The sequence below is a fragment of the Lonchura striata genome, chromosome 3 (assembly GCF_050655825.1).
Source record: "Lonchura striata isolate lonStrDom1 chromosome 3, ASM5065582v1, whole genome shotgun sequence".
In the NCBI taxonomy this organism is placed as follows: Eukaryota; Metazoa; Chordata; class Aves; order Passeriformes; family Estrildidae; genus Lonchura; species Lonchura striata.
The window spans coordinates 73,305,807-73,318,181 of NC_140705.1; the positions used below are offsets into that span (position 1 = coordinate 73,305,807).

The window sequence follows — 12,375 nt, forward strand, 5'->3', positions numbered from 1 at the left end:
GTGCTGAATTCAAAAGATTGAATTGTAATGTGTAGACATTCTTGGTCCTTGCAATTGCACACTCACAGATATAGAAAGGGACTGTAGAAGGTTGCTTAGCCTACCCATTATCATGTACAGGATGAACTACACTGTACTGTAATTCTTCTAGCTGTGGCTGATGGAAAAAAAATCCAGCTTGATACTAGACATGTGCCATAGAAACTCTGCTGCTTTTACTTGCCATTTATCCCAGGCTGAAATGACTTGATGCTTTGAAATGTTTTCTGATGTTTTTCCTGAATCTCTGTATTTTTTTCCGGCTGCAGTGCACTGGAGAACATGTGGAGAAAAACATACACATCCCTTTGCAAAAAGCTTCTTGCTTTTTGAAGAGTGTGCCTTCAAAACATTTATTGAGAGACTGACAAAGGGTTTGCAATAATCAAAGCATTTTGACTGAAATGCTGACAAACCTGGATTCAAAGAACTGCCTTTTAGTGATTGTCTCTGATGATACTTGAAAAGACCTGGAACAAATAGAAGTAAAACTCTTGTTTGTGCCATGCTTTTAGTCAGTCCTCTACACAATGTGGAAAAGTTAACAATTCCAGATTGACTACAAGGAGGTTTTATTAAGGATAGACAGAATCATGTGAACAGCAATGTGCACAACTTGTACTGAAAACTGCTTTAGAATCATGCACCTGATTACCAGAGAGTGCGCTCAGAAGCAGTCCTACAACTAGGAATATTGATTAAGAAGGTATGACAAATTTTTTTAATGTTACCACCAAAAGAAAAATGAGAGTAGTACACTAATAGCAAACTAGATAAAAGACAAGTTTTTTCAATTTTAAATCTATTTCCACTGAGAAAGTAAAGGTAAAGGACAGGGTACATAGATAATTTTTTTAATCAGTGTTGAACCAATTTTTGTAGAAACACAGGTTTCCAATAAACCCTCACCTTTCAATCTGTGGACACACTCCGTCAATGGAATTAACTGCTCACAAAATACATTCAAGCACAGATTCAAAAATCAAATCTGTTTCATTATTATTAACATCACTTTGTCCTGCCCTTTCAAGCATATGAGACCCCTCTTTTTAAAATGACCTTTTCAAAAAGACTCCTGTGTAAGCTATTCAAATAAATTTAATTTCCTAAAACTTCCTCCTGTTATTTCTAGGTATTTTGTCCTCTCTACCTCTCTACATTACAATATTTTTCTTGGTAATAAACAGAAATGGACATTTCTGGATTTTATTTCATTCTAGTCAAGACAAGAAGAGCACAGAAGCTCCAATAAATTATAACTCTGAATAATATTAGTTATAAAGGAATGGCAAAGCTTCTTGGCGACACATTTGTGAGCCAGAGCCAGAGAACCAGAGACTAATGTCTAGTAAAACATGTCAGATTCAATTATTGCTGCCAATGTCTGGTGAAAAAAAAAAAAAACCAAAACACCCTGCTCAATACATTATTTACCTCATACAACCCAGTTGGCCCTCAGGGAAATGTTGCCTAATCATCATAAAGATAGTGCAGGTAAATTGTAAGGAAGGCATGTAGTACTTCCCATACATCCCATTTCTTGTATACTGTTGTTCTCTGGATTTTAAAACTGGGCATTCATCCATTACAGTATTGTCAGGGGATTATAGGAACCCCAGTCTGCTGAAAATAGTGAAATGTTTGGGATTTGAATCATCGCTGTCAGTGGGTGCTCACCCAGTGGATTCAAGACAGCTTCTGCACTTTCTTCACTGACACTATCTCTTTGACCTCATTTTCATAAGGGAGTGAAATCACAAAGTCTTTGTGTTCCTGTGAAAAGAGTAACTTCCTTTCCCTTTGGCTTCCCCCAATGGCATCAGAGCCATATATTGAATTGTACAATTCAATGCATTTTAAGGGACAGAACACATGATATCTGTCAAATACATCAAACAGAGCTTGCCAGGTTTCAGCTCGTGTTCCATTAAATTTGGGATAGTGTGTACAGGATTTTGGTGGCCTATTGGAGCTGTTATTGCTCAGCCCAGGAGTATCCATGGATAGGCACTCACCATTACAGACTGTGACAGAACAGTGTGAGAAGGTAAGGTAAGTAAGGTGTTTATCCAATTAGAAGCAAATTGGCAGTAATAGGAGCTCATATCCCAGAACTGTGACACCAGCTCCAAAGTGACATCTCTACATGTATGCCCAATAAATCAGAGATGTTACTTTAAAAATGTGATTGCTCTCAGGCTATATAGGAGTTAGTCCCTTTACAGTAAGCTCAGCATGCAAAAACTTTGGCAACCTGGCAAAAACATGCTACCCAAAAAAGTCTGAAAACAGTAAATCTCATCTTCACTACCTACTCCCAAATGGATGTCCATTAGCCTGTGACAGGTTGATCTTAGTCAGGCCAGTCAAATGACTGTTTCTAAAACTCAGGTACCAGCACATCTGTCTTGCCCTCCTTGACAAAAGAAGGAAGATAAAGTGCAAAGAAAAATTCCTGGTTAAGGACAAAAGAAGCAGGTTGAAATTTATGCCACTTACCATAGAAATCTCAAATAATGTGAATACCACCTGAATGCCCTGAATAGCTTTTCATTAATATGACAAGACAGCTCTACAAAGCCAAAAGATAAAATCAAAGCAAGAAAAGACTGTCCAAAGTGAAGTAGTACTAAAACTTGATCAATTAACATTGACTGGCAAAATATTAATTAAGAACCAGTTGCTCAGTGATTGCATTGGTCAGCAATTTATCATTCAGCAGGTTATTTCTCAGTGCTCTGCTTGAGTATCAGCAGTTTCTGTGGTTATCAGGGAGACCAGTCCCCATTAGGGCTGCCCAGGATGTTTAGTCCAGCTGATTGGAGACTTAAAAAAACCCAAACCAACCAAACAGAAAACCCCCACATTGTTTTTTGTGCTGCTTGCAGTGTTCATTCCTGACAAGATTTGTGACTGGCTGTGTGACTCCCAGATAGCAAAGACACAAAGTTTTCAGTATATAAAATGTGATGAATAAGCTGTCCCCTGGGGTTTGGCAGGACTTAGTAACTGCCTGAGATCTTCTCTAACTTTCTCCACTTAGCCTAAACTCTCTGATATGGGATGCCTGAAAGTTACACAACTAAAAACCATCTTTAACCACTCAGAAAATCAGGCTTGTTTTAGAGACTCTGAAAACTACCATTTCAGCAGAAGCATATGGGAACACTTGCTGTGAAAATGAGGCCATTGTCATAAATTGAAGAGAGCCTGACAGAGGAATGGTTGAACAACAAGGGACATGATACTGTAAAATTAATCCAAATAGGGAGGGCTACGTGACTGCTGCAAAGTTTGCATGGCCCTGAAGAGCAGATGGTGTGCAGAAAGCAGGATATTGAAACTGCTTGGTATGTAGAAATAGATAGAGAAGAACAAAGAAGTGCTAAGCTGTTCAAACTGCAAGGCCAGCTGGACAGGCAAGTATCATTCACAAAGATACTTTTAAGATAATAGTACAAGTCACATAGCAACCAATCATGAGCTCGGCTTTTGCAATATGTATGAGCTAATTAACAAACGTATATAAACTGTGTAATCTGTTACAATAAACTGAGACTTGATGATCATGATATCATGAGTCTTGTCTCCCGCGGCATCCCTCCAACAACAAATGACTGCTTTATACATACAAGTCTGGAATAAAAAGGCCAATAAACTGAACAGTATCATTGGTAAATGACCCATCAGTGGCATTCACTCAAAAACTTGGAGATAGCAAGTTTAGATTTCATTCATTAAGATTTGCATGCAACTGATTTTCCCAGCTGCTATTTAAGGAACATTATAGAGCAATAGTGACAACTTGGGGTTTTTTTCAGTTTGAGTTCTGTGCTCTGAATGCATATTTTATGGCGTATGTGTTTGGCTAATCGTTGCAATTTCATCTCAGCAGCCTCTTTGATGACATACACTTTTGAAACAGATGCTTGTGCTGATGGAGTGACATGTTCCACAGTTAAGTGGGTCCACCAAGACATAGCCCCGACTGCCTTCTGCTGGGGTCACCAAACTACTTCAGTGGGTTTATTTTAGCTCCCTGAAATACATCCCTTCTGATGGTGTTAACTCTTAGCAACATTTTTTTGCTTCCTAAAGACATTTTCTGATTTCACCATGTTACAGATTGCAGTGTTCTAGCAATTCAATCCTGACTAGTTTTCATTTTTTCAGAGTCATTGTAATTAACCATATCCATGGGTTATATGTTGGTTCATCTGCCAAAAACCATTACACAACAACAAGAGAATATTGTTCATTAAATTTCTACAAGCCACAGTGATGTCCTAGTTTGCAGGCATCTCATGCAGAGATGCACACATCTCCAATCAGCACTTGAATAAGTTTGCAAGATAAGAGCAGTCCAGCTGCCTACTCAAAGTCTCCAGGGACTGCGGTTCCACTCAGTTTATCCATGCCATGTTCTTATGTTTCTCTCTTTGTCATTTGATCTCACAGTATTTCAGATCCCTCTGTGTCTAATGAAAATACTACAGCTTCTCATCTCCTACAGTCTGTTGTTTTAAGGTATAGCTTTTCAAGGACTTCTGTCTATAAAATGGTCTTTCTATGTTTGTGTACCTCCTACTTTAAAGCAAATTTGCTCCTAAGCAGTCAAAATTCTCATTCAGAATCATCACTGGTCTATCTTTAAGGATACAAGGAAACCTTCTATTTGCCCTCTAGGTGTTTGTCTACTCCTCTTCAAGTTCAACTCCTCAAGTTCAGGTTGTTATGTGTGAGAAGAAGATAAGAGCAGATCCATGTAAGTCTGAGGTCCTTGTCATTGTCCCCTTTGTCACAGTGTACAAGTACTTCATAGTCCCTAGAACAGCTCCCCTTCCTTCACTGATGTGTGATCTCTGCTCACAGGTAACAATCCCTACCTTTCCTAAAGTGGGTACTAGCAGTATATCTCGAGGAGCACTGTGAAACAGTTTCCCTGTTTTCCAACAGCAAAAAAGAGAAGAGTGCAGACCAAGTATATAATGTCCTTTCTTAGTTCTGAAGTGGGATTTAAATAGAGTTTAGATGCCAAGTCCAGGTGTGGAAAACTGACTCTGTTAAGCACTCACATCCTCTAGCCTTGACAAGAAGGGATCTCCTGGGCACCAAACCCAAGTTTCTGCATATGCTCAGAAGAGCTTCTGATTTGGCAAGATTCATCAACTCCTAGATCTGCTGTTCAAGAGTTTAATCTGAGGTCTCTGGTAATTCCCATGACAGCCTTCTACTACAGTTTGAGTACAATTTGCAAACTGGCATTGGTAGGATTTTGTATTGGAGATCAAAACAATTGGTAGTGTTAATAATGTTTCTGTAGGAACATTAGGAAATTTCTAACATTTCCTCCTCAGTGTGTAATCTAGTTTATGTGAAATTCTTGAAAAAATTATGTACCTCTTTTGTTCAGATGACACTTGATGTTCACATATAATTGGCTAAAGCAAAGCATCTGGATATCCTGAGGGTGTTTCCATTCTATTCTCACTAGATAGGCATTACTTCCTGTAGGGCAAAAATGCTCCAAAATAATTTGTCCTTATGCAAGTCAACAAGTATTTACTGAACCAGAAACAACCCATCCGCACAAGAGAAGACATAGCTAGAAGAGATTTGGAAGAGAAGGAGCATACAGCTATAGAAATTGTGGGAACTCAGAATGTTTCTCAAACATTTTTAGAGGTTCCAGGCCGTGGTCAGACGCAGTCTGGACCCCAGCAGGCAGCTGGATTTAGCTGTGATTTCGAGTTTGAACCATGGAATGAATTACCAACTTTGAAGGTGGAACAAGCAGTCACAAAGTGCTAGATAGTATAGTAAATGTAGTCACAAAGTAGAGGGAAATATCTTTTGGTAGTGTACAGGGGGGTTTTAGTGCATGTACAGGGGGGTTTTTACTTTGTACATGGGGGTCAGAAGTTCTAAGATGGAGGAAAGTGGGCTGAACCCACCCTTCTTCTTTCTTCTTCCTTACCTCCATGTTCTTGGTGATGTTGGCACTCACAGATTGGTTTAGAATAGAAAAACACTTGGTAACGTAGGTAATAGGTATTGGGGAATAATTGTAAACATGTTATACGTAATATATCTTATAAAAGATAGCAGCAGCCCTAGGCGGGGAGAGAGGAGAAGAAGACACCGGACAGTCAGGGTGTCAGGAGTGTGTGCCTCTCTGCCTGGGCCGCTGACCAAAGGGCCGCAGCCCGAGAACTTAATCTGTTAGATAACTAGCAATAAAACATCTTGAGACCGAACAAGAAGAGACTGCGGAGTTTTCCTTTGGGAACACGGGTTGGAGGAGAAGCTCTACCACCACACGAGAACCCCAGCCAAACCCGGGGTTCTCACAACTGGCGTCCCTGTGGGTGGGCACCAGCAAGAAGTCCAAAAAGAAACATCAAACAACCTCCAACCTGCATCAGCGGAGGAAAAAAAAAAAAAAAAAAGAGAGAAGAGCAGAGCACACACTCGCCGCAAATTCCAAGACGAGAGGGAGCGGACAGCTCGAGATAAGAACCTGACCTTCACCGAAACAACTCGTCTCGGGGACTTTCCAGGGAGGAGACGACCCAGAAGCGCGCCTGGGATCTCTCACCTGTGACCTGCTGGACGGTGATCAGTGCCATCTCCGGACTGACCTCGAGCCGACACAGCTTTTGGTGAGAACGGTCAAAATTAAGAACATGGGGGGGGGAATTCTCCCAAGAGGAAAAAGAAATAGTATCTGCTTTCCAGGGCATCATCTCTGCCCATCCGGTAGAGATTGCTCAAAAGGAGTTGAAAGATTTATTATTATGGGTGCGGTGTAACTTCCCACACTCAGATCCAGATTTATTGTATGAGCCAAATTTTTGGCAGGAAATTAACAAGCAATTATATTATCAGGCTATAAAAAATAATAAGCTTGCCGCAAAATTTTATCTTCAGCAAGAACAGTTTTAGAGTCACTCTCACAACGCGGCAGCTCAAGCCAGGCAGCTACGGCTCCTGGTGACAAACAGGAGGGGGGACAGTCCGGCCAGCAGCTTGGGACAGATCCTCTCACCACAGACACAGGAAAGGCAGGATTGCTTTCTGTGGAAAATCAGGGAGATGATACCCCATCGCGTCCCGTGTCCCCGGGTTCTCACTGTTCCTCAGTTTCCCAAGAGTCCCTAAGCTCCTCCGACGCAGAAATTCCCCAGACGGAGGCGGGCGAGCCAGGCACAGCCGCGACCCTCAGTGGGAGGAAGGCATTGCCCAAGTCCAAACCCACGGTGGGGGGGGGGGCGGCGGCGGCGGCAGCAGCTCCGGTGGGGGAAGGTGCGAACGTGAGTGCAGAGCAGGGGGAGGAGGGAGAGGAAAGCGCCTCCACATCTGCGCAGGCTGGGAGTTCAAAACAGCCCGCGCAGAAGGCGCGGCCGGCGAGAGCGGCGGGGGCGGGACGGATCGGGGCGAAAGCGGGGGGTGCGAGTGCGACGGTGGTACGCTCGGAGCGCCCGGTGACGCGTTCAATGTCGAGAATCCGTGAGGCCGCAGAAGCGGCCGCCCAAAGGGCGTGGGAACTTAGCTCCCTGACCGCGGCAGCCAGGGCTGCTGAGGAAGCGGCAGAGGGACAGCGGGAGGCGTTCCTCGCTGCAGCTCAGGCGGCGGGCATGCGCGCGAAGGTCGAGCAAAACCCGACAGCCACGGGTGGAGGGGATTTCTCACACATTTCGAACGCGCGGGACGGGCACACAGGGGGCGGAGGCGGCGCGCGCAGGCTGTGGGTGCTGGCATGGAGCCAGGAGACGGGCAAAGTGAGACGGAAACATCAGGGTTGGAATGGGAACAGGAAGGTGACTGCGTCAGCCTTGGGGGGGACGGCAGTGGCTCTGATTCGGAGGCGGTGCGGGGCGGAGCGAGGCCAAAGCATAGCCAGGGTCGGAGCAGGAGCGTTCACTCCCCTGAGATGACGCAGGCAGGGATGGGGCGTGGCCAGGAGGTAAACATTCCTCAGGGCACGGTTCCATCATCGTTCCCATGGCAACAGACGGCCCAAGCCCACGGCCAATCCCTGTCTGCTTCTGACATGACCGAATTAGAACAGTTGTTACAACAAGAGTCAGTTTCATCAACTGCAGGGATTGCAAACGTGAATCAGTTGTTAGGAGAAATGCTCAAAGGTTTATCGGGAATTAGTGCGGGATTTGCAAATGTAAATCAGTTGACAGAAGAGGTGTTAAAATGTTTGTCAGAAGTGCAGATTGAAGAGCAGAGTGCGGTTCCGACCTCAGCTGGTCAGGCGGCAGCGCCATCTAGCGGCGGAACCACAACATTGCAACAGGCTTCGCAGAACTTGTCCGGTCGAGGCACTGCGCCACCCAGTGGTGGGACTGTAACATTGCAGGACTTTTTTCCAGTTTCTTATAAGAAAAAAATCCAGGGTGAAAAAAGTCACATCTGCACGGCAGCAGGAACCTCCACTGACACCGGAACAGTGCGGGACTCAGGACACTTCTGCTGAGGCGCAGCAACGGGAGGAAACGATACGCATCACCGCTTCGGAGGGTGTCCCAGCTTGGACAATTCCAAAATCAAGGTCTGCCAAACTTTCGGGGCAGGGAGAGTCAATTTTAATATCAAAGGGGGTTGTTGAATTTCTTTTACGATATTTAAGCACAGCCTTGGAGTCACAGCCAGAACTGTTGGTTCATCTTCCAAAAATTTTCCAAATAATGCAAGGCAGTCGTGTGTTCTCCTCCACAGCAGATGCTTCACTTTTCTCCAGAGGCTTCCAGCCTTCATCTTCGCAGATGCTGCAGACGCCATTGGTATCGGTGAGTGCTGCTGCACCAGAACTGCAGCCACAACAGATGACTCCACTCTACAGGCAAGTACCCACTGAATTTACAGCTTTGCAGAGCGCAAAAGTGGACTGGCAGGACATTCGAGCAGAGTTGGAGAAAGAGAAAGGTTTATTGCAGGGCTCGGGAAATATAATGATGCCAGTGAACTATGACGCTCAGGGCCAAAACCCGAGATGGGAACGCCTGGACCGTGGAGCAATCAAAGATTTAGCTAAGGCCATTCGGGACAATGGGTTGTCATCACCATATTTCAAGCAAATGTTAAAAAGTATTTTTGGAATGTATGATTTAACACCGTATGATCTTAAATATCTTGCGACATCAGTTCTTACAGACACCCAAGCTCTCGTGTGGCAGAAGGCATGGAGGAGATCCCTGGAGGAGCTGAGAGCCAGATACCAGGGCGGGCCGAATGCGAACCTCACCATGGCGCAGCTTGCTGGTGATCCTCCTGAGGACGATCCAACTCAACAAGCGGTGAGGCTCCCGCGTCACGTGCTCAGCGACATCAAAGAGGCAGCACGGAGGGCGATTCTTCAAATTGCTCCAGCGGGGGTCCAGGACACAATCTACACCGAGATCAAACAAGGTCCTGCAGAGCCGTTTTCTTCATTCGTGGATCGCCTTTCTCAGGTGGTGGAGCGGCAGGTGAGCGAGGAGGGAGCAAAACCACACCTGATCAAAAGCCTCGTGTTCTCCAATGCCAATCCGGAGTGCAGACGGATCATCAGCATGATGCCGCACCAGGCCACTTTGGCAGACATGATCGAGGCGTGCAGCAAGGTGGGGACACCACAACATGTTGCTTCCATCATGGAGGAACACTTGGGGGATCAAATTGAAAAACGTGTTAGGGAAGCTCTTGCAAATTATACAAAGAGCAACCCTAATGCAGAGAGACGGTGCTTTGGGTGTGGGGCACAAGGACATATTAAAAGGAACTGCCCACAACTTTCAAAGCCCAACAAGCCACCAGACCTTTGCCCTTGGTGCAGGAGAGGGAAACATCTCGCAAGTGAGTGTCACTCACAGACAGATGTGGATGGGAAACTTCTTCCTATTCCGGGAAACGGGAAAAAGAGCAGAAATGGCAGGTTCTTCAGTCTAGGAGGCATGGGCTTTGTTTCAGGACCTGAAAATGAGGGGTCAGAAAATAAATTGAGGCATTATATTCCCATTTCCTATCAGGTGCAAGAAATAAATTAATTAATTAATAATGACATTCAGTTTGCCCTGTATTTGTTAAGAATGGTGATTAATGAACTAAATCTATAGATTAAAGACTATGGCAGTTTGAAATACACTCCATTAATTTAGAGAATGGGTGGAAAATATTCTTAGTCCCAGCACCTGCTGTTGAATTCCCCTGCTTTTCTGTGATTTTACTATAACACTTTCCAATTTTACAAAAGTGAAGCAGACAGACAGAAGATATTGTCAAAAGCCCAAGGCAAATGAACTGGAAAAATAGTAAGAAAATTTTATATGAATTTCTGTAATAGCAAAGGAAATATTAAGGCAATGTTATTAAATTAAGAGACAACTATGAAAAGAAAAGTAAAAAGTGGAACAGCCTCCCTTTTAAACAAATATCCAAAATGCCCACTGAATCCTAAGTGGTGAAGTCTTTTGTGTTGCTTCCACACAAAATATGGAATATGAATCAATCTTAATTTATGGAGTAGATTAATTACATATTTTTAATGTGAATCAGATCTCTTGGTTTCTGCACTTCTAAAAGTCACCTTTACTGGCTCCATATGAGAGCTCAGTGCCAAGACCACCCAGCGACTTTACTTTGAAGGATGCAGGAAACTGTAAAGTCTTAAATTCTCGTGCAAATGCTGATTCTCAATTTCCTAACTTAAAGAACAGGAAGATGGAAACTCATAGCACATTGCAATAAAAACACCCTTTGCACCTAGAAGAGAAAAAGTCACTTGTGAGGTTCCCTTCTGTATTTCCCTGTTTCTCTAGGATGTCTCAAAAAGTGAACAAAATATAAAGACAATTATCACAAATCCAGCTCAGGGCATTATGTAGGTACCTGAGAAGCTGTATCATTAAATCCCTTCTGCTGTTTAGGAAGGGAAAGACCTAAAATGGGAAAGAAGGCCAGTACCATGTTAAGCTACTTAAGAGGTCAAAAAAAATCTGACTGCAGCCAGCAATGTTTGGATTTTTCCTTTGGCTCAGAGAACAAGCTGTACATCATCCAGTAAATGTGTACTCTACAAGGGGTCAGAGGAAAAAACATCTGCCCATACTGGGCAGCTGCTTCAGTCCACTCTTCTTGCCAAATTCCTAAAAGTGCCCAGAAGCATCTAGGCTGATGGATCAGGTCTCCTGCCTCTTCCTGGGCTGGTGGGTTCATGTCTACCCCAGACCCTTGTGCATTAAATGTGATATGTAATATGTAGAGAGAAGGGGCAAAGCACTCATGAACCATTTGTTTGTCCTTCTCCTGACAAGGCCACAACTCTTTTTTATCCCGTTTAGAAGGGTATTGTGGAAACTGTGGAGAGAGAGGGAGAGAGAGAGAGAGAGAGAGCTCCTCACCCCTTTCCTGGCTGCCTCAAGTACACACACTTGAAAATCCAATATGTTCCAACCTTACCCTGAAGAGAATTTGTCTACTTGCAAGGAAGGAGATAAAAGTCTCAGCTCAATGGAGAACATGAAACTAGCTTTTTCAATAGAAAAGCCAGCAGATCAGGAAGTGGTGAAACATCCCTGGAGAGCATGGCAGCATAGGAAATGTACGTGGCAATGGGAGAGGTAGTTGCATTAACTCTTCCTGACCCATGTTTTTCCCATGAATGTATATTAAAATATGTACATAGATTTGTGTCTGTATATTTATTGGTCAACAAAGCCACAAAAAATTACAGTATTTGTCAGTAACAACACAGATGGACTTTCAAATAATCAGCTCTTCTAAGAATCATATTGTAAGTGTGGGAAAACCTTTTTCACTTTCATCTACCTGTCATTCTACTGCATCTGGGGCTCATTCCTGGCAGGGTAATACAAACAAATATAAAAAGGAATCCCGTGATGTATTAAGCATGCTGAACTTTACAATCATCTGTATTCATAACATTCTTGGTGTTTCACTATGGTGTAGTGAAGTATAGAAGTAATTATAGAAGTAATCTGCAAAAGGGATGGGGCTGATTTCTCTATTTTTATTTCTTTTGAATGTGCTATCTACTAACCTGACTTTACTAAAAGAATTTAGATTGGAGCGGGCCTAGGTATCTGGCTAATACACTGGCTTCCTGCCTTCATCTTAAGCTTTTTTCTTTCTGGTAGGCATAGAAAAACTCAGTAGTCTGGTTAAAAATGAAGACGTCGTGACACCTAGTGGTGAATTAAACACCAATAATTTCTCTTTCCCTTAAGATCTGCGAGTGTTTTAGGCATGTTGTCCTTGGTCAGACTGCAACAAGAGAGAGGTGGGTATTACCCTCATGGCTCCGGACACCCAAGCAATTCCTCATTT

The 12,375-nt window shown here is 43.5% G+C and overlaps 1 protein-coding gene across 2 annotated transcripts; it reads left to right on the forward strand.

Annotated features, from left to right (window-relative positions):
• The first annotated feature begins 4,946 nt into the window (after nt 1-4,946).
• On the forward strand, nt 4,947-12,160 carry LOC146767939 (endogenous retrovirus group K member 6 Gag polyprotein-like). 2 transcript variants are annotated; one of them, XM_085575454.1, is made up of 2 exons: nt 4,947-6,701; nt 8,424-12,160. In XM_085575454.1, the coding sequence occupies exon 2, from the start codon at nt 8,739-8,741 to the stop codon at nt 10,074-10,076; it is 1,338 nt and encodes a 445-aa protein (XP_085431580.1). In that variant the 5' UTR covers nt 4,947-6,701; nt 8,424-8,738; the 3' UTR covers nt 10,077-12,160. The 2 variants fall into 2 exon arrangements, with proteins under 2 accessions (XP_085431580.1, XP_085431581.1); XM_085575455.1 differs by lacking the exon at nt 4,947-6,701 and having other exon boundaries at nt 8,739-9,347; nt 9,504-12,160.
• Nucleotides 12,161-12,375: the final 215 nt, after the last annotated feature.